General features: G+C 54.1%; 1 protein-coding gene across 5 annotated transcripts in view; it reads right to left on the minus strand.

Annotated features, from left to right (window-relative positions):
* Positions 1-3,169: 3,169 nt before the first annotated feature.
* TBC1D9B (TBC1 domain family member 9B) overlaps positions 3,170-22,001 on the minus strand; it is a 43,380-nt gene continuing 24,548 nt past the window's right edge. The window contains exons 8-22 of one of the 5 annotated variants that reach the window (XM_057710429.1): positions 18,737-18,880; positions 18,278-18,428; positions 17,639-17,853; positions 16,066-16,183; positions 14,919-15,204; positions 13,027-13,156; positions 12,799-12,897; positions 11,961-12,029; positions 10,704-10,944; positions 10,226-10,291; positions 8,492-8,563; positions 8,208-8,258; positions 6,226-6,285; positions 5,553-5,659; positions 3,170-4,463 (exon numbers count right to left, since the gene is read on the minus strand). In XM_057710429.1, the coding sequence (XP_057566412.1) occupies positions 3,780-4,463; positions 5,553-5,659; positions 6,226-6,285; positions 8,208-8,258; positions 8,492-8,563; positions 10,226-10,291; positions 10,704-10,944; positions 11,961-12,029; positions 12,799-12,897; positions 13,027-13,156; positions 14,919-15,204; positions 16,066-16,183; positions 17,639-17,853; positions 18,278-18,428; positions 18,737-18,880 (2,493 nt within the window). In that variant the 3' untranslated portion in view covers positions 3,170-3,779. Of the gene's footprint in view, positions 4,464-5,552; positions 5,692-6,225; positions 6,286-8,207; positions 8,259-8,491; positions 8,564-10,225; positions 10,292-10,703; positions 10,945-11,960; positions 12,030-12,798; positions 12,898-13,026; positions 13,157-14,918; positions 15,205-16,065; positions 16,184-17,638; positions 17,854-18,277; positions 18,429-18,736; positions 18,899-22,001 lie in introns of those variants that run through there. The other 4 variants (XM_057710428.1, XM_057710431.1, XM_057710432.1 and 1 more) reach the window with 4 other exon arrangements.

Here is a 22,001-nt window from a genome sequence, read left to right on the forward strand (position 1 = left end):
GACGCCCGGCGGTGGAAAACGAAATCAGTCCGTCCTGCGGTCCCGAGAAAGCCCCGCTCTGAAAGGTGAAGACCGAATCCCATTCTGGGCATAGAGGAAATGTTGCACACCTCATGGCCCAGCCTCACCGGGACCTTAACGCCGGCCTGCCGAGACATTCCTATGTGCCTGAAAACGTGAATCATCTTGTTCAAAGAAAATTGAAAACGCCCAGTCCTGACAAGGATGCTGATAGAACGGTAAAAGGGAAACAATCTGGCAATTATCTCTATCCTAAAAATAATCTGAGTCGCCCAGATTTATTGTTTATGCACTAGTGTTAAGTATAGTAGGAAAAAATGGAAATAAGTATTCTAAAGGATGGGCCATTATGCAGGTCCATTACAAAGAGTTTGAAGAGAAGATGCTGGCATGCATATTGGTGGGAAGCAAGGAGGTTACAAAGTGTACATAATATCCGTTAGGTAAAACCTGGCTTTATTTATTTCCAGGTGTGCACAGACAACGGTTATAAATGATTTAAAATTTTTAGTATTTTCCAAATTTTGCACAATAGCCTATGTTAGAGAAAAACAAAATAAATTAAAAAGTTATGTTTGAGACTGTATATACAGACAGTGATCAGACCACCTATTACAACCTCTGCAGCAACCAGACCCCCTCATGCCCTGGCCCAATCACAACTTCTACAGCCTGCAGGACTTGGTCAGTGACTGCCAGTTGCCCTCCTTTTTGCACCTCCCTGCTTCATCTCAGAATCAACGAACAGAAAGCCAATTATGCTCCCCAAACCAATCACATAAGACATCCTGCTTTTGGCTAACCAGCCTGTTTCCCCACCAGCAGCCTCTAATCAGAGCACACCTGAAGTCTTCCCTTGCTTTCACCATAAGGCCTTCCCACTCTTCTGAATTAGCTTTTAGTCTCTGCCAAAAGCAGGTAATGGTGGCTGACTTTTCTACAGCAAGCTCTGAATCAGTGGTCCCGGTTGTCATTTGTTTTTATCTCCATGTCTCAGTCATTGTGGCCGAGAGCTTCTGGCAACTACAAAGACTGTCTTGTGGTTAATGAAAAGAGCAGAATACAAATTTCATATATGGTATGAGTTCAACTTTGAAAAAGATAAATATAGGGAAAAAACACCAAAATAACGAGTAGTAGTCTTAAATACTAGGAAAAATTCTTTTTCTACTTTTCTGTTTTTTCCTCCTTTCTGCAATAAACATGTAATCCTTTAAAAATTAATATATTTTTTTTCTTGGAAATTATAAGAATGACTTGAATGGTCTGGTACAACGTATCACTTGGTAAGGAGTTTTAAAATATACAATTATGTTTACTTACATAATACAAATATATTTAAAACTTTATTTTTATTACCCAGATATTATTTAGTGTTACTGTTGTTAAACATTTTTTTTAAAATTATTTATTTTTGGTTGTATTGGGTCTTCGTTGCTGCATGCAGGCTTTCTCTAGTTGCTGTGAGCGGGGGCTACTCTTCGTTGTAGTGTGCGGGCTTCTCAATGTGGTGGCTTCTCTTGTGGCGGAACATGGGCTCTAGGCACATGGGCTTCAGTAGTTGTGGCACGCAGGATCAGTAGTTGCGGCTCTTGGGCTCTAGAGTGCAGGCTCAGTAGTTGTGGTGCACGGGCTTAGTTGCTCGGAGGCATGTGGAATCTTCCCGGACCAGGGCTCGAACCCATGTCCCCTGCATTGGCAGGTGGATTCTTAACCACTGTGCCACCAGGGAAGTCCTTGTTAAACATTTTGACTATCATGCAAGGTTAAATGATTAACAGATGAAAGTACTGTTGTACATTTTCGTACATTCTCTTATCACATAAAAAGTCTAGTGTACTCTTATGTTGTTTACTTTCTTTGGTATATTCTCAAATTTTACTTCTACATGGCATATAAAACATTTATTTAAATTCCAGGACTTCCCTGGTGGTCCAGTGGTTAAGAATGTACCTTCCAATGAAGGGGACACAGGTTTGATCCCTGGCTGGGGAACTCAGTTCCCACATGCTGCGGGGCAACTAAGCCTGCGTGCTGCAACTACTGAGGCTGAGCGTTGTAACAAAAGATGCTGCATGTTGCAACGAAGATCCTGCGTGCTGCCACTAAGACCTGGTGCAGCCAAATAAATATTTTTTAAAATTCCGAGTTATTTAAATTTTCTAATTGATTACAACCAATTTGACTTTAAACTGCCAATTTTGTGGAATTCTTATGTATATCTTTACTTAATTTCATTATGACCAAAAACATAGTCTCTCTGGCAATAAAGTCTTTGAAATTAACTTATGAAAAAGCATATAGTCAATCTGAGTAAATACTAGAAAGGAAATTACATTACTGACTTGTTAAGAAAGAAAACAGTTGCTCAGTTTTCTTGATGTTGTTTTGCTGCGTTTATTGAGAAGTGACTCAGCAGTTGTAAACAAGGTAAAATCATGGAGATTGCTATTTTAAAACATCCATAAAATCTAAGGAGACAGAAAATAGATAGGTGGTTGCCGGGAGCTGCGGGATGGTAGCTGGGGAATTGGCAGTACATGGGCAGGAGGGGTCTTTCTGGGGTGATGGAAATATTCTAAAGTTGAATTGTGGTGATGGTTGCACAACTTTAAGTTTACTAAAAATCACTGAATTGTAACTTAAAACAGGTGAATTTTATGGTATGTAAGTTTTGCCTCGATAAAGCTATTGAATTAAAAAACCAAACAACAGCCACAGAGATGTTATCTTCTAGTAAAAATGAGAGTGACCCCGTGTTGGTGGCAAATGCTAGACTTGATGACCAGCGCCTGCTGCAAAGCTAGGGGGTCCTTATGGCTCAGCCTGTTGCCCGTGTCCCCACAGTTGGCTTCCTGAACCCAAAGGCTTGCTGCAGCCCAGGCCCAAGGATGCATCTCCTGCCCCTGGACCCAGGCTGGTCACACCTGCGGAGCAGGTTTCCTCTGCTGGTGCAGGTCTGCACAGCCCTGCCCAGCCTGCATGAGCAGCTTCCATGTCCCCATTCTCCCTGGGGGTCTTGAACCCCCACCTTCTGTGAGAGACAGTGTCGGGAACCTCTGGAACATGGCCTGGGCACCACACTGCCTGGGGAGAAGCCAGGAGACTGAAGCAGTGGTTGAGGGTCACATTAATTCTATATACACAGTGTGGTTTTCAGTTCTTTCAGGGATTTATTAAGGCATTGAGCATAGTGTGATTTTTAGCCAACTGAAATGAATACAAGGAAATACATCAGGACCTGAGGGATATGCTTTTAAGGTGAATGGTGAGGACGACGAGCTGAAAGAGAACTGAGTAACCCCTGTGCAGGTGGCACCCACCCTGGTGCAGGAGATGCTTTCTGCCCGTGTCCCCCAGTGAGGAGCTCAGGCTCAGGGACTTCTGGAGAGCATCTCGAGGTTCTCACCACTTTGGTGCCCAACAGGCACGCGACCTCCCTACCTGGCGCCAAGGGGCAGGTAAGCCCCCAGAGCATGCAGCTGCAGGAGAGGGGGTGAAGGACCGGGTGTGGCCTGGCCACAGGGCAGGGCAAGCAAGGGCCGATTAGACAGCCCCTGACATTGCGCAGGGGCCGGGAGGCCCAAGGCGGAATAGGGGGTGGGGAGTCCCTGCCTGGGCCCCAACTGCGACTGTTCAGCCTTCCTTCCATTTACACTTCACTGCTTCTGGGGAGACCTGGAGGGGCATGTCCTTCAGGAGAAAACAGAAAGGGAGGGAGGGAGGACAGAGAGGCCTGCCCCCAGGCCTTGGAGCCCTCAGCCCAAAACTGCAGACTGCTCGTGGTCACTGGACGTGCTAAACTGTCTCTCCACCTTCTTTTGGTCCTTGATCTTGAGTCCAATGTCTACCCTCTTCTCAAAGAAGTTCACCAGCACAGACTCCGTCAGGATGGAGGCCAGGATCTGCTCGAAGGAGATGCACCAGTCTGTGTCAACGGCGCCCCCACAGTGGGTGGTGGCCACAGGGCTGCGGGCCTCCCCACCTACCAGCACTGTGTCGTCAGCCAGGTCCTCACACTGCAGGGAGCCCGTGCTGACCACTGAGTACGAGGACATGGACATGTCGTCTTTGGTTTCATCATCAGACAGAGGCTGGGAGGGGGAGCCCCGCCCCTCACCACCGCCCCCTTCTCCCACCACCTGGCTCTCCTGTGGTGCTTTCCCAAGGGGGGTGTCTCCACCCGCTCTGGCCTGGGGGTCCCCTGCAGCGGGCTGAAGCTCCCGGGCCAGGTCTTGAGAGGGGTCTGGGGCTGGCGGCTCGTCCTCTTCGGGGGCACTGTCCCTGGACTTTCTGCCTGGCCACGCGGAAAATCTCTTCCCCACCTCCCCGATGCGGAGCAGGAGGCTGGCCACCGTGGCGATAGCGTGGTACAAGTCCTGCTCCATAGGGTCTTCGCTGAACATGTTGTAAAGTGTCTTGCACAGCTCAATGAACTGCTCCTTTCAAGGGGAAAAACAGAAACAGGGCAGGGAGATGATAAAGGATGGGGCAGACTGCCCTCAGATCAGCCAGGCTCACGACGCTGGCCATGCTGACTGGTGTGAGGGTGTGTCCTGTTAGTTGCCTCCATACACCTGTGTCTTGACATGTCCATTTCACAGATTAGGACACTGAGGTGCAGAAAGGGAAAAGGCTTTCTTTTCCAGCTGCCTTTCTTTCAGCACACATAGAAACATTAGAAGTCTTTCTCTGTCTCTATATCCATTCTGTTTATTTCTATTATAACTTCCCAATCCCAGTGATTACAAGGACTTCTTCACCATGTTTTACAATCACTTTGAGTTTTTTATGTCTTAAATCAGAAATGACTTCAACTCTCCTTTATGAAGTTCTTTAGAGAGTGATGACAAAGTAAGGCAGCTTGGGTTGGTTGAGAGGGGTGAAGAGGTCAGGTTCCAGGTCCTGAAACCACATTTAGGCTTCCTGGCCTAAGAATGGGATGCAACTTCCCTCCACAGGGCACCCCATTCTTCAGGCCCGTGGATGAGACAGCACCCAGACTGCAAAGTCCCCCTTTTGGCAGGGCAGGCCATGGTCAGGCTGCAGCTCAACAACTGCCTTTGGTTAGATGTCTGTGGTCCTGGCTGTAAGACCCTTGGCAAGATGCCACGGTCCTGACCTAGAGACCAGTACGTGAACATCGGGTGGTGGGTGGGACAGGCCTGTGTGCACACAGCTCCGAGCAGGCCCTGGGAGCGAGAGAAGCACTGTGACGTTGTCTCATAAATGGTGGTGTGAGTCTCTGCCTTTTGAGGCTAACCTTCCCCAGTGCTTCTCTGGTTCATGGACACTGATTAAATCAAAGCAAGTCATCACCAGGGGAGTGTTCTGAACAAGGCCTTGAAGCAAGTGACCCCTCGTCCTCCTAGAATAGTCCGTGACTGCCGCCTGGCTAGAGGTTCTAAAGGCAGGCAGGAGAATTCCTACATTCCAGGGGGTGCTGGGAGGGTGGTGAGGTGCCAGTGGGAGGGCCCAGCCTTGGTCAGAATTTTCTAGAAACATCTGTTGCATGTTCTGATTGGGCCTACCTGGTTCATCTTGGGAAGATCTTTAATCGTCTCCTTCTGAACCTCTTTCTCCTTGGCCCACATTCGAAGGTAGTGCCGATAGTCAGGAGAGCTGGTTCCCTTCCCCTCTGCGAGTTGGGAGAAAAAGATTAATCTCCATCTGTCAAATGAGAGAAAGAGGGCTGGGGGCTGGTTGCAGGGGGTGACTGGGTTTAAGTATTGTCTGGCATGGAGTTACCTGGGCCCTGTTACAAAACACCCTGGCATCTAGGGAGGTGGTGACAGGAAAAACACCCTAGAATACTCATGGGTCTCCCCTGAGTTATGCTGAAGTAGGTTTGAGCTAAGCTGATGAGGGTGGCCCCTGTCTGTCTTCCCCAAGATGGTGACGGAACCATGTGGAGGCTGGAGAGAGGATAGCATGAGAAGGAGAGGCTGGCAGGGCACCTAGAGGAGTCCTGGAAGGAAGCAGGCACCCCCAGTGGGGGGTGGCGATGGTCGGGGGTGTTCGCAGCTACAGGAGATTCAGGCCTGGGGCTGATGGGCTGGGCGTTCACCTCAGGGAGAGCTGTGGTGCCCGGCACGCACCTGCCATCATCCCAGGGTATGCAGCTCTGCCGCAGTGACAGGCGACCAGACCCCACCCACCCTGGGGCCTCTACCGGCATCAGTGGATGTCAGCCTATACATATACCTCTTCTCTTTTCCTGGATGTCATTTCCAGCTCCCTCTTGCTCTTCGTGCTGTAGTGCTTCTGGACGAGGGAATGAATAAAAAGAACAAGAACGATCTTCTGTTACGACTCCAAGCCACTAAGGTCCTTGCGTGGTCGGTCTAGTCTGTGCTCTCCTGCGGGAGCAGACCTGGCCCTGGGCCCTAGGCCAGCAGGCCCCGCGTGCTGCTGCTTCTCCACCCCCAGCAGTGCTGGCTCCTTCCACCTGCTTACAGTCAAACCAGAGAGCTACCCATCCCTCACACCCTCTCCTTCCAAAGAATACAAATCACACCACACAGTTCTTCAGTGAACAACGGTGGGCAAAAAGTCTGAGACCAACGGTTCCTATAGTTCCTGCTGATAAAGGTCAAGCTCAGGGGAGCCTTAATTACCAATTCAACCTGCACCCCCCTGCACTAGCTGATGAAGAATTTTGTGTATGTGACTCCTGTACTCAGCGTTGTATTTCTTAAGCTGACATATTTGCTGGAGTCTGTACAAACCCTGCTCCTTGTGCCGACCATGAATTTGGGGAGAGCAGGCTGCCCAGCTCTCCTGGACCTGTTCCCTGAGGGAGTGTGGCCGGTGGGGGGCCTCAGGGGGGACGGCAGGGTCCTGGCCCTGAATGGCCCTCAGCAGCTGTGGTGGCAGGGAAAGGTGCAGTGCTCTGGGCTCGGGCTTCTCCCCAGGGAATGAACCGCTCCCTGGAGGCTACGTGAGGTCTGAGGACAGTGTTCAGTACCCCTAGTCCCTGGCCTCTCCTGCAAGTGCCTGGGACAAACCTAAAGCCTCCTTGATTTGCTCAGGTTCCAAGTATAACAGAAGATACATCTGTTTCTTTAGTTTGTATACTTGAAACCAATGTCCTCAAGCTTCATAGTCAAGTCAAATAAGCCTTTGACACCATCAACAGTATTGCTTTGGGTAGCTTGATAGTATGTTTTTTTAAAAATTTATTTTATTTATTTATTGGCTGCGTTGGGCCTTTGTTGCTGCACACGGGCTTTCTCTAGTTGCTGTGCGCGGGGCCTACTCTTCATTGTGGTGCGCGGGCTGCTCATTGTGGTGGCTTCTCTTGTTGTGGAGCACAGGCTCTAGGCGTGTGGGCTTCAATAGTTGCAGCACATGGGCTCAACAGTTGTGGCTCACAGGCTCTAGAGCACAGGCTCAATAGTTGTGGTGCACGGGCTTAGTTGCTCTGTGCCATGTGGAATCTTTCCAGAGCAGGGCTCAAACCCATCCGTGTCCCCTGCATTGACAGGCGAATTCTTAACCACTGTGCCACCTAGGAAGTCCTGATAATATCTTGATAGTATCTTTTAATTTCCCTTTTGAGTGTGTATTATCCTTGGTGTGTTATTATCTATCTCCCAGGAGGTTATAGAGTGGTGTTTTGGTTGGTTTTCTAGATGTGTTGCACACCACCAGCTTGACTGCCTCATCACCCTGAACCCAGCACCCCCAATGGGCTTTAAATGTAGCACAGGGATGACTTCTAATAGGCACTCAATATATATATCTTCCCCCAACAAAAGAGTTGTGTGGAACCTGAAAACGTTTCCAAGGAAAGCATCCACCACTCTCCTCCACCTCCACTCATCTGTGCTTTGTCTGTTTCACAATGACAGCTTTGAATGATAGCATTTTGTGTTTTCCTATGACCATGATAACAGAGTGCCTTTTGCACATGGCCAGGCAGGTGATGCCCCGGTGCCTGTGCGACACCCACTATGCTGTGTGTCCTCACTTACTGCCCCCACAACAAGCACAGCAGCTGCCCCTCCCCACCCTGGTCCACGGCTGGCACCAGGTCCTCCTCAGACCTTAACCACACAGGAGGCATCTATGGAACTAAGAGCTTACAGGCCTCCTGACCGTGCAGGGGAGTGTTCAGAAGATGAAGCCCAAGGCCCTGGGGAAGCCAAGCGCAGAGGGGGTGCCCCTGCCCCCCAGGCACTGACCTTGAGCCTCCCAGGGCAGGAAAAGATCCAGATCGGAGGCCAGAGGGGACGCTGGAAGGGACAGCAGAGGAGGAGCAGAGGCAGAGGGAGGGAGAAGGCAGGGTCCAGGAAGGCAGAGACAAGAGAAACAGGAGTGAGAACACCCCCAGGGGGCCTGGCCCCAGAGAGAGAGGCAGCTTCCCCCAGCCCTCGCGCTGCAGCTCCCCTACACAGCGCACTCCCGAGCCCACAGGCGGCCCCACGGCAGTGTCGTGCCTGAGGCCAGTGGTGCACAGAGTGCTCACCTTCTGAAGAGCTGTTCTCAGTGAAATAATGGGTCGCTTCCAGGGCTGACTCAGCCTCCTCTGGGATCAGGGCTGTGTTCGGAGAGAAAGAAGAGTGAGGGCGGAGGGAACAACACGACTCTCGCCAGATGAAACCTCCCTGCGTCCTGGACAAAGGTGCTGCCCCCATCCCCCACTGCTCGCAGCCGCATCAATATGGTGTGTGGTCATAGTGGGAACAGTTGAGGACCAATTCTGGGTGACTCGTACATTGTGTCTGAAAACGTAATATATACGCATCCCGAATAAAACTCCAGTCAGTGCAGCGGGGAGTCGCAGAACCGCCATCTTTTCTCCCTCCTCATGGTGTGGCCCAGAGGATCCTCTGGGGCTGTTCTACGCTCCTGTAGGCCTGTGTGCAGGGACCCGTCCGGCACAGGTGACTTGTCCTCACTTGACTCCCTTGGGCATTGCTCCACACCGGTACATACTGGCCTGCCTCATTTTGCAATAAAGTAGTCTCTGGGGTGTCAGACCCACGTGCTCTGTGCAGGGGTCTTATTCTACCCACTGTATGGAGGGGGAGGAAGTGAGGGAGTTTTAACAGTGCATGGCACAGGGGAGGTGGCAGGTGTGGGCCGCCACTAGAGCCCTAGGTGAAGCAGGGCGGGCAGAGGTGGCTTGGGTGGGGCAGGGCTGGCCCCACGTGCCCGCACCCATAGGCCCTTGGCCCAGTGGGGCCTGCCCAGCCCAGGCCTCTCTCTCAGCAGAATGAGAGGTGGTCTGTACCAAACTTCCCACAGAAGTGTCCCTGCGGCCACCGTTCCTTGTTGCATTACAGGGAAAAACCAGCCACAGGTGAGAATACCTTTGTCAGGAGCAGTTGTCTCTCCAACTCTGGATACAAAGAACAACCCTGCAGGAAGCTTTAAAACTACAGTCTGGGGGCCGCCCCAGGCCAATCAAGTGAGAGCCTCTAGGATGAAAAATCACTCAGGCCAACCCTGAGGCAGCCACTGACTCCCTGGGGGCAGGTCATGAACAAGGGCAGGAACCCAGGACAGCTCCACCCCAGAGCAGGACCCCTGGGGCCAGAGTTTTCACCTGGCCCCATCTCAGTTCCCTCCTGTGAAAACAGGGAAGCCCTCCCCCTCCACTTGGAGAACTCTGAGTGGCCGCCCCTGCTGAGCCAGGTGAGCTAGGCTCACGCAGCGTAGGGAGACCCCCTGCTTTGGGACCAGCGGCCGTGGACTGTCCACTGTCAGTGTCCCAGCAGGCACTGCTGGAGAAGCCAGAGGACAGCAGCCCTACGACAGGGCTCCCAGCCACCCCCCGGGCCTTGGCAGTGCCCCCAGCCCGCCCCTCTGGTGATAAACAGGAACGCTTGAGAGACCTGAGGATAAACTAATGAACACAGAGATTCAAACCTGAATCTCCACTGTGACCCCCCTCGTGGGGGGCGAGGGGGGTTCTAGCCGAGGGGCCCGGTGCTCCATCTGGGCCCTTGCCCGTGGCCAGAGTCCTCCCTGAGACTCCTGCACATCCCCTCCCAGGTCACAGCTCTGCTCTCAGACCAAGACTGGGCTGGGCCTCAAGCCCCCTGCTCCGGCTCCTCTGCACTCTCTGTCAGGATGGGGGGGCCTCCACTATGTGGGGACCCCAGCGGCCATGAGGCCCAGCACCCCACAGAGGCCTGTGCTCCGGCTCTGGACACGTGAGAAGCCCTTGCCGGGGACTGGGAGGGGAGGCTCTCACCTGGAGGCAAGTGCAGCTTGTAGAGCACCTTGAGCTTCTCTGTCATGTCCCCGTGGTACATCCTACCTGCAGAGGAAGGCCAGCAAGGAGGAATGCTGGCAAGAGGGCACAAGAGTCCCATGGCCAGTCCACATTCGAATACCTCCCCTTCCAGTGGGTTCGAGAGGGACCCTCCTCACCGCCTGACTCACTCCTGGAGAGGACCCTTGGGGCGAACACAGGCTTTGGGCTTTCCCCTTCTCTGGGGCCTGTAGACCCGGCCTCCAGCAGCAGACGGAGGGAGGGGAGGGGAGGGAGGGCTCCCACTGGACCTCCACGTATCTCCAGTGGGAAAACTGCACTTCCTTTATCAAGGGTCAAGGGCTCCAGGCTGCCCTTGGCTCGCTGCAGTGGGAAGACTGCCGGAACTGGCACCTGGAGGCTTCCTCAGAAAGGGTGCAGGCACGGATAGACCCCTGCAGGCCGGGGAGCCACTCACTCATCCCTGTCACGAACTCCTTGAAGTTGATCAGCGAGTCCTTATTTTCATCCAGGAGCCGAAACATGCGTCCCGCCAGCACGGGTGTGTGGGAGCCACAGGCCCAGGGCGTCAGGCTGGCAAAGAGCTCCCGGAACTGGTTTGTGTCGATGCGGTACTGCTCCAGGTAGGGCAGGCTGGGGTCCCGACGCACAGCTGCCGGGCGGCTGCTCCCCCAGTACTGACTCGCCAGGTGCTTGGCCTGCAGGGGGCACAGCCTGGTGAGATGGCCTGGCCTTGGGGCCCCTGGGTGCTTAGGATCACCAGGCTGGTCAGTGTGTTTACCCTCCTTCTCCATCCAAGTCTGAAGAGTCCTGGATAGTGAGCACCGGGCTACACACAGCATTTCACAGAATCTCCTGCCTTGGTACCATCAGCCCCTTGTTTATAGCTGTGGGAGTCGAGACAGGGCCCTAAGACCGCCAGCCGCAGGGGGCCACAGCGGGTGAGATGCAGCACTGGCTGGACTGCTCTGACCTTAAGGCCACAGCAGGGTGGTTACCTTGGGGGGCTGAACCAGAGGCAGCTGGAGGGACAGATGGGACCCACAGTGACAGCAAAAAGGCAGTGTAGACATGGCTGTTTCTGCCTGCTCTTCACATCCTTTCCTCTTCTTCTGTTAACAGCACCCGAACTTTTCTTGGAGAGCCCCTCTTGTTCCACCCTCAGGCCATGGGGTGGGCACATGGCCCAGTTTTGGGTCAGCAGCAAACACCCTCCTGGACCCACAGCACCTAATTTGAGTCATTCCAACAATCAACCCTAGGCTTTTTGCTAAAACCACTTGGAAAGAATTAAAAAAAATTTTTTTTTAAACTGGGGTTACTGAGAGGATAGGATGACCCTGGAGCTGCTGACAACCAGTAATGCCACCCTGCAGGAAGAGTAGTCCAGATGATACCTGAGGTAGGAGAGCTTGAAAAGATGCTGGAACACCTAGATCCAGCCATGCCCGAAGCTGTACATTCCTAGACTTTTCAGTTTCATGAGCCAACGCATTCCCTCTTGTATAAGCTGACTTGAGTGGATTTTCTGCCACTTAAAAGAGTGTCCTGTCTAAACGCCAAGAAGGATTAAATTCTACCATGTGAACTTTGTAGTAACTGCATCGGAGGGTGCTTTTAAATCTATTTCTCTCCTGGCAGGAGACTGCTGTGCTGAGGATGAATTTAGGGAACTAGGATGGGATACTGGTCTTCCCTTATTCTTGGCTGTCACCTTAAACACCATGTAAAGGTCCTCCAGCTCTTCAATTGAGAAACCAATGTCCCCAGGTATAGCTCGGACCTACAAGGAAAGGGAAACAGGATGTATTAATGAATTCTCAAGTTCCTGCTCTTTGAGAGAATCCCCATGGGGATGAGGGCGAAGATGTGAACTACCCTCTTGGTGTTGCCAACTGGCCAAGCACAGGAGGGCAGTCCATTCGGGAAAGAAGTTGTGGTCCACATTCTTACCCCTCCTCACCCATCCTGCCACTCAACTCACACTCCCTGAGCTCCTTCCTGGTGGGCGCTGAGGGGCCTTTCTGTTCTGAACACCCAGTCAGGGGCACAGGGTGAGGGCGGTGATCTAGAGACTGCTATCTAGACCCCTGGAGAGGCCCTGGCACTGACTCTTTGGCAGGTGACCTAGAACTTCCCAGTAACTTCTCCCTACAGAGACAGCAGGACAAAGTCTTGCGGCAGAGGTCAGCGGGCTGAGTGGATGGAGGGCTGGGCGGCTGAGGGTCGCTGCCCTGCGGCAGGGGTTAGAGCCAGGCCGGGGGGCTCAGTGCAGAGTAGGATCATGCTTGGCCTTCAGGCACTGAGGCATCAGAGACACTTACCGGTCACCAATCCACAAGCAGAAAATAGTGACCAGCCCTCTCCCCACTTCCCCAGATTTGCACCTTCACTCCTGGATTCCAGTCCCACACAAGACAGTGCTAGGAGGCTTCCCTGCTCCTCAGGGAAGTCTGGAGAGATGGCTTGGCAGGAGCAGCCCACTTGGTCACCATCCCCACCCCAGCTCCAGCCTGCACCCTGGGGCCATGGGGGCCTGGGCCCATCCATACCACACTCCTCTTGGCTGTATCCTCCAAGGACTGGATCACTTTCAGCCTCTGTTTAAACCGCATCTGTTCAATGTCCTCGGCCCTCAGGCTGCTGAATTTCTACCAGTTAGAGGTGACTGAGTGAGATAAGGTGGAACCACAGAGCAGAGGACAGCCACCCACCATGGTCAACTGCACCCACATGGCCCAGTAGAGCGGTCTGGCCAAACAGCCCCAGTGAGTGCTGACCTCGTATGACACCTTCAGGAGGTCAAAGATGTCCACCTCTTCAGGAGGGTCATCTCCACTGGTCAGCAGGGCATGGAGGTGTGGGATGGGAGGAGAGACACTCTGCTTATTGACCACATTATCCAGGTATCTGTAAGCATTAAAGGACACAGGTCTGGATGACTCACGGGTGACATGGGTATCTTACCCATGGCTAAATGATATGGAGAGACGTAATTTGCCCAGACTCCCAATTAATGAGCGAGTATGCTGAGGGCTGGGCCTCCTCCAGGAGAGCGAGATGAGACACTGCAGGGAGGGGAAGGGAGAGGCACACCCTGGTGGGTGTCCTGGTAAATCAGGGATGCCCCCTGGAGGCAGTGGAGGGAAGGCCTCGTCCCCTAAGAGGCTTGAGCACTAACTCTGAGAAAGCTAGGCTGTCCACTGGGGTCCCACGGGTGGGAACCCTTTTTAAGTCCAGACCGTACCACACCAGGAGAAAGGTCTGTCCCAACTGGAAGGATGACACGCTCTCTCCACCTGGCGGGTCGCTGGGGATGTGAGGACTAACCTTGCCCTGGCCAGTTAGAATCAGGGACCAAAGGAATATCCCAGGAGGAAGGTGAGGGAGGAGCCCTGCTCTGGGGGTGCCAGAGGAACACAGCCTCAGGCCAAGTCCTGACCTTGGCTGGACGAGCCCCGGTAGGACCTCACACTCTCCCGGGCTCTCTGGCTGGGCCTGACACGCAGGTGGGAGAGAGTGGTTGGTTCCCCCCACCCCCAGTGGCCTGGCCCCGTTCCTGGTCAGGCCCTGCTCCTGAGGAGGGGCCCCATCCGTCCGGTGTGGGAGGTGGGCATGAAAACCACTCGCCAACTCTGGCCATGGGCTGGGTATCTTGCCATCACTGAGGACAAAGAGCTAGCACAGCTCATAGCAGGGAAGCAGCAACTCTGCCAGCCTGGGACCCTTGCAGGCTCCCAGCCAGCCCCTGGGCTGGCTCCACAGGCAGGTGGCAGCATCTCCGGCTGTCCCGGGTGGCTGGGAGCATCCCACGCTGGGCAAATACATCACGTGGGCTGGCAGGACGGTACAGAGCTCAGGGCCTGGGCCAGAGTGAGGACCCCCCAGGAGGGCGCCTGGATATAAAGGGATGGAAGGCCAGGCTGGGGGACTTAGATCCTTTGTCCCGAAAACCACCAGTGGCACAGGGAGTCCCCGTGTCCCACGGGAGGAACAGGGTCAGGTTCTGATCAGGAAGACCCTGTGGGATACTGGTGGATGAGACTGGAGCACAGGGAAAACTGTGATGACGCAAGCACAGGACCCTGGGCAGGGGTGTCACGGGCCTGCCCTGAGGCTGTGGGGTTGAGGGAAGGGGCTGGATCCCAGAGAGAGTCTATGAGGATGGGATGTGGGGACTGAGGGAGGAGGCGGCAGCCAGGATGACCCTGGGCCTTAGGTGCGCCTGGCTGGACATCAGCTCACTCAGCACTCACAGTAGGCCCAGCATGGGCCCCTGGTCCAGGTGACCGGGAGAGAGTGGTGCTACTGAGCTGGGGAAGGCACGACCAGGACTCTCTGTGGGAATAACAGACACCCAGCCTTTGCTAGAGGCGGGAGGCCCTGCTGCTGCAGCTGCCTGCTGCCTACCAAGCCCTCCCGCCCAGGGTGCTCTGGCCCACTACCTGCTTTACCTTCTCCCAGCACTTATTACTACACCAGTGCTGCTCAGTCTCCTCCCAGAAAGGAGGCTCTCTCCTGCCCTCTGGATCTAGCCCGGTCTGGGCACTTGGTAGGTACAGTCCCCGGATGCTGACGGAGGGGCACACAGGGCTGGGGAGGGGTCGGGCGCTGCGGTCCACGGGAGTGCTGGCCAGCTCCCCAGCTGGACGGGGGAGGCCGGCTCAGTCACCTGCCCAGGACGGTCATGGCCTCGCCCTCGTCGCTGCAGCCCAGCAGCTGCTCCACGTTGGCGTCCAGGATGGCCAAGGCCACCTGCAGGATCACCTTGATGCCCTCATAGAAGAAGCAGTCCACAATGACCACAGCGCTTTCAAAGGGCATGACGCTCAGGAAGAGGGTCAGGAACCAGGAGAGCGAGATGCTGGAAATCACCCCCAGGTCCTGCATCTTCTCGGAGAGCTGGGGCAGGAAGTCTCTCGTGAGCTCTTCGAAGATGCCTTGGTCCACCAGGGCTCCTAGGGAAAGGACGAAGGTGTCTGAATGGTGAGTTCACACCCCTGGCTCAGGCAGGCCCTCATGTGGGACCCCAGGGTCTGAGGTGCAAGAAGCCCACCTGGTCCCTGGCCAGCTCTGCTTACAACTGATGGCTGAAGGGGGAGCAGGTACAGTGGAGAAAACAAGAAAGGAAAGAATCCTGTAAGTTTCCTTTCTACTATTTCCAAACCATTGTGTGAAAAGAACAATTTCTTCCACTATACTTGGATTTTCTTTTTGGGAAATACTAATTTCTCTTTAGGGCGTCAGAAGTAAACAGTGACCTCAGTAGATTTGCATGTGTCCTTGTGAACAGATGCAATTCTAAAAGGACCCCAAGAGTGGGAACCCCCAAAACAAACAGTAAGGGAAGGACATTTTGGAATAACAGACTTAATTATGTATATAATTAAATATATTTGCAAGCGCACTTCCATTTAATAATACAGATTCTACTGGCCGTGAGTTCGTAACAGTTGACACGGGGGTGTACTACATGCTCCAGTTGTGATGTTGGAAATTTTCTACAATAAGAATGTTTAAGAAGAGTTAGACGGATGTGAATTTAGACCCCAAGCTAACTTCTCCCACTGCCAGCAATTCCTAGGGAGTCCGCATAAAGTCTGGGAGAGGTGGCTGGGGTCTGTGTTTGGCTCTCCACTTTTTAGCTGTGTGAAGATGTTGCAGCTTCTTAACCTACAGAGTGGGAGCCTTGCCTGTCTTGCAGCCTGGGCCAAGGCCGCGAGGCCTCCAAGAGCTCACCTGTGGGATGTGCTGAATGTAGACCTGGCCCAGGGAGGCCTGCCACCCCCACAGGGAGCTGTCAGCCTCGGGCCACTCACCCACCACTCTGGTGTTGTAGTAGTCGGGCAGCATGCGCTCACAGAGGGCCACCAGCAGCCAGAATGCCTCCTCCTCACTGCCGTAGAGCAGGAGCACTGAGGTGACGATATTCATGGCCTATGGGCACAGAGAGTTAGGGGGGCTCACGGAGCTGTCCCCTCCCAAGCAGCCTGTGTGGCCTTGCCCTACCAGCAAGCTTGGCGACAGCGACGTGTCCCACCCAACGCTGGGCAATTTGCCAAAAGGCAATTTGCAGGAAATCAATTTGACCAAAACGGTCAACCAAGTTCCTTAAGTTGTCCCAGAAGGCACTCAGACACCCGAGAAGGTGAGGTCCTTCTCTGGAGTGGCGTCTGGTGTCACAGGTGCAGCACGGGGCCAGGAGGATGTGTGAGTGAGCTGCGTGCAGTGGCCCCTCGGCTGCTGGGAGGCCGTGGCAAAGCAGCGACCACACACAACCTGAGCTGATAGCAAGGCTTGTGAGAAAGAACTTCAATGGTGGCAAATTATCTTATACGCAGTCACAGGGAAACAAAGCCATCTGACCTAGCCACAAAAGTGCCCACTGGATTTAAAATCAAATGCCCCTGGAAATGCAAATCAAAACTGCAAAGAGATACCACCTCATACCATCAGGATGGCTACTATCAAAAAAAACAGAAAATAACGAGTGCTGGTGAGGGTGCGGAGAAACTAGAACATTTGTGCATTGTGGGTAGGAATGAAAAATGGTGCAGCTCCTATGGAAAATTCTACAACTCCTCAAAAAATTAAATACATGATCCACCAATTCCACTTCTGCGTATATGCCCAAAAGAATGGAAAACAGGGTGAGGAAAAGATACTGTACACCTATGCTCACAGCAGCGCTATTCACAAGAGCCAAACGGTGGAAACAACCAAGTGTCCATGGATGAGGTATGGATAAACAAAACGTGGCGTATACACACAACGGAATATTCTTTAGCCTTAAAAAGGAAGGAAATTTTGACACACACTACAACATAGATGAAACATGAGAACATCATGCCAATGAAATAAGCTAGTCGCAAAAAGACAATGCTGTATGATGCTTACATGAGGTACTTAGAGTAGTCAAAATCACAGAGGCAGAAAGGATAACGGTGGTTGCCAGGGGTAACAAGGGGAGCTGTTGAACGGGTACAGTTTCCATTTTGCAAGATGAAAAAGAGTTCTGGAGATGGATGGTGGTGATGGTTGTACAATGACATATACCTAATGCCCCTGAACTGGACACTTAAATTGATTAAGATGGTAAGTTTCATGTTATGTGTATTTTACTACACATACAAAACAATCAAACACCTCAGGACCCAGACCAGAAGCACATAGAGGACAACTGAATAGATGGCATGGGAATGAGGTGAGCGATGAACATTGCTTCTAATTTCATTCATTTTTCTGTGATCAGGATCCTCCGGGGCGGGGGGGGAGGAACAGGGCACAGTCCCAGGTGTGTGAGGCCATGACTCAGGCCCGGGGCCATGGGGAGCGGCTCCTGTGAGCTTCTGGTGGGAGACGCTGTCTCTGGACCCCGCTGAGCCCCTGTACCTGGCAGTAGCCAATGGTGGGGTTTCGGAAAGCGTAGGCAGTCAGCACCCGGCGGAGCGCGGCGATGCCGAGCTCATTCTGGAAGGCAGGGTGCTCAGGCATGGAGCGGTGGAGGTCTCGCTCGATCTCCTCCGTGGCCAGGCTGTACTTCCCCGTGGACTTCTCCACCAGCTCCGCGTAGTAGCCAGGGTGAGTCACCATCTCATTCCAGGCCCCTGTGGAGACACGGCTAGCAGCTGTCTCCCTCCTCCTCCCCTCCCGGGGCTTTGAGGGCAACGACAGGGTAGGGTGGAGATGTCAATGCACTGCAGAAGAGAAGTGGCACTTTCGGGCCAGTTATGAGATGCCAGGCAGAGTTTCCCTCATCACTGCTCCTGAGAGGAGTCACCCCACCCAAGTTTGAATGGCTGACTTGCCCTCCTGAAACCATCCAAGTGGCCAAGAGTGTGAATGTTGTCAGAGCCTGACCCAAGGAAAGGAGGCCCCAGGAGGCCTGCTCGCCCTCCTCTGCAGGTGGGAAGGCACCACCCGCCTGCTGTCTGCTCCCCGGAACACCCCTCCTGATACACACGAGCTTAACCACAGCTGAGCGCCCCGTGGAGGCGGAGGCTGTGGGGCCCTGAGGCCAGGGCAGCTCACCAGAGAAGAGGAGCCACAGCTCCCCCCGGAGGCTCTCGGGGATGCCCTTCAGCACCAGCTCCCGCGTTCTGGCCGTGCGGTACATGCACATGCCGCGCCCGTACTCAAAGAAGTGGATGTTCCACGACTCCTCTTTCATCTTCTCCTTGGCCTGGGGGAACAGCAAACGGGGTCTGTGGTGTGAGCTGGGTGCTGAGGCCAGGCGTCAGGCCCTCCACCTCTCCTCCAAGGGCTCCTGGTGAACATACCATGAGCCCAGGCTGGGCTGCACACAGCACCACCCTCAGGCCTCAGGGACGCGGGACTCCCTGCAGAGGCCTGAAGCCCACGACCAGCACGGCTGAACAGGTCAGGCAGGGCGTCCCTGGGGACTGCACAGCATCACCCAAGGGCCAAGACTGGCCCTGCCCTTCCGCCTGGCTGGGCCTGCATGGTGGAGGAGCCCGAGTCTGCACTTACCCCCTTGGCTCCCAGGTCCTCCATGGGCGTGTTTTTCTGGAAGAGTTTGAGCAGGCCCTGGGAAGCAGTTGGCGCCTCCTGTGCGTGGGACCCCTGGAGGCCACCGAGGGGTGAGGTCGGGCTGGCAGGCTGTTCCGATACCTCCTGAGGAGTTGGGGAAGACTGGGAAATACAGCAGGGGAAGGAAGGCACTGAGCGAGTGAGCCGCCCCGCTGCCTGCGGGGGGCCGTGTGGGAGAGCAGGCGGCCAGGCTGTGGCTCAGCCCTACCTCCTGGCTGGCCGGACACACACCTGCCCTGTCCTCCTTCACCAGGGACAGGCTCTGGTGCCCATCCTGTCACGCCCTCTGTCTGTGAGGTCAGGGCCAGGAGAGAAGAAACCCCAAGGAGACGGCTCTGCATGCCCCTTCCTGAACTCTGTGTCCCCTACAAGGGCTTGACTGGCAGCCCTCGCGGGCGCTCCCTGGGGTACCTTTCCTGCTCCAGACTCTGGGGCGCAGACTCTGCCGATCCCTGTAGGGACGGCTGCTGGAGGTGTCTGCCTGGACTGACCTCGGGCCCCAAGCCATTGTCGCGCTGCCCTATGGGGCCCCTGGCCACAGTCATCAGCTCAGGTGGGGAGTGTCGGGAAAGAGCACTGGGGCCCCCTCTGGAGTCCAACCATGCAGAGGAAAGCGGAGTAGAGGCAGGGTGACGTCGGGCCTGCTCACCCAGTCCTGAGGCTGACAGCCTGCCTTTGCCCTTTTCAGACCGACAAGAGTCCTAACTGAAGGCATGCCTCCTGCGGGTGCCCTCAGTGCCACCTGAGTGAGGGAAGGGGTCCCCTCTCCTTCAGGCTACTTGTCCACTGCACCCTCAAGGGGCCCTCAAAGAAGAAGGCCCTCTGAGGTCTGGTCAGCTGCAAGGCTCCCTCTCTCTGCATGTCCCTCTGGGCCACAGGCCTGGTGTATGGTGTGGTCTACAGTGGCCACACATCTCTTGGGCCATACCACCTCTTTCCTCCGAACACTTGTACAGCTCAAAACCAGATTCCCCTTAACAGTCCACCACACTTCCCACAAGGCTGCCGGGGCTTTGGGAGGCGAAGATAAAGACGCAGATCTAGAACTAGCTGTGTGGGGAGGGGGACCCAGCCTGTGGACCAACTCTAACCATAAGCAGGGCCCTGGTAGGGCTGTAGGCCCTTCTCCAGTGTAGGAGCCTGCGAATCTGCTTTCCTGTTGCACTGATGGGCAAACAGCAAGAGAAACGGATCCTGGATGGTCCTGGGAACATACTGGGGGGCAACATGGGGCTGGGAGAAGAAAAGGCGGGCACCAGGGACTGCGGTCTAAAAGGAAGCCCTAATGTTCAGGGTTCTTTCCCTGGCTTTCTGGAATGCCTGCCCCCGGCTCTCACCTAGAAGGGCTAGCGAGTAAGTTCTTAGTACCCTTCAGGTACAGTGTGAGTGACACCAGACATCTGCCTCCTGTGTTCTACCTGTGGGCGCCTGACTTCAAGGTGAGTTCCCTGCGGTGGGTAATGGCCTGTGCGGAGAGCTCGTTCCCTGGCACAGGGGTCAGGAGGAACAGAGCCAGTGCCCACTCTGTTCTCCCCTCAGCTCCCTCCCCAAGTGCCCACCCTCAAGAACAACACTACTCTTGGGTGGACACTGGTCACTGGTTCCCCTGAATCCACTTCTCCTTCTGCCAGCAGCAGCTCCCTATTTTTGGGGGGCACAGCACCTCTCTCTCCACTCTTGGCCTCACACTTTGTGGAATCCACTGAGGTGTGGGGTGGTGGCCACAAGCGAATTAGTATTTGCCACCCCTGGGCTCAGGGGGCTTGGGGGTTCCGTGTCAGCCCCTCTGCGGGGAATGTCAGGATGAACCAAGGAGGATGCAGAGGCTGCGCCACCGTCCTGGTGCCACACACGCCCCAGGGGCGATGCTCTCCTGGCTGAAAGCCACGTTCAGTGGAGAGAGCCTGGCTCTGACGACAGGCGGCCGACTGTGCGGACTTCTTGGCTTTGTGGGCCAGTGAGCTCCCTCTGTGTGCTCCAGTCTGAGCTGGGTTTCTGCCCTTGTGCCTGTCAGCTCTGATCCCACTGGCTGTGGTCCAGCAGGGATGCAGGATGCCTGCCTCCAGTCTTTCACCCTCTCTGTGTTCCTTACACAGGAATCTGCACACAGCTGTGATGACTTCACAGGGAACACATGCTAAACTCACCAAATTGTACTCTTTAAATATGTACAGCATATTGTATGTGAAATTTACCTCAACAGAACCATTTTTAATAAAAAGAAAAAAAAGAAAAAGAACTCTGCTGGGTTCATATCCATAGTCTGCCCTTCTGTCCCTGGCTGGTGTTTTCAAAATGGATTTTAGATCAACTAAAATACATTTTCATGACAAACTGCCTGAATCCAGGGGCATGACCCCAGTCCAGACTGAAAGCATCTTGACGCAGAGTCTGCTTCCCTGCAGGGACAAGGACACAGATGGACTTGCAGGCCACAGAGCACTGCAGAGAATCAAAAATCTCAGTGCTGGAAAAGAGACCGACTGAAGGATGTGACCTCAGCAATAACCATCCCGGGTGACAGACAGGTATCTGGGGTGATGGTGAGCTCACGGGCCCATCTGCCTTGGGAACCCAGCATTTTCCTAGTGCAGTCTCTCTCTCCTTCCCCTTGGTAAGTGTCTCACACATTCTTCCAGCACAAACCCCCCAAACCACCTGTCTTCCTCACTTCCTACTGCCAACCATTTAACTGAGCAAGCAGAAGCAGGAGCAATCTGACGGCCATCCACGGTCACCCCCACCGGCTCGCCTTCCTACATCTGTGGCCACGCACGCCAGGCCCAACTCTCCTGCCTCGCGAACCCAAGATCCCACCGCTCTCACCTCCAGCACCTTCTTTTGGCAACTGCCTCCTCTCCACTGGATTCATTACCATCAGCACAGAAGCATGCTGCTGTCCCTACAAGCCCTCCCCGTGCTTCAACTGGCTGGTGCTCACATGTTAAGTCCACTTTTGTGAGAGTGCATCAAGCTGTGCTCTTAGGATCCATGCACTTTAGAGTATATACGTCACACTCTGATGACAAAGTCACCCCCCGAAGGGCCCCCTGTGATTCTCAGCTGGCCTTTCTACAAAGTTTCTGGAAAGAGTTGCTTAAACTCACTGTATCCTTTCCCTTTCTCTCAAGATTTTTCTTGAGAAAGCGTCAGAAAGTGCATGCTTATGTTCTAACAGTTACCTTTATACTAATGTCTTTATCTA

The sequence above is a fragment of the Hippopotamus amphibius genome, chromosome 15 (genome assembly GCF_030028045.1).
Source record: "Hippopotamus amphibius kiboko isolate mHipAmp2 chromosome 15, mHipAmp2.hap2, whole genome shotgun sequence".
NCBI lineage: Eukaryota > Metazoa > Chordata > Mammalia > Artiodactyla > Hippopotamidae > Hippopotamus > Hippopotamus amphibius.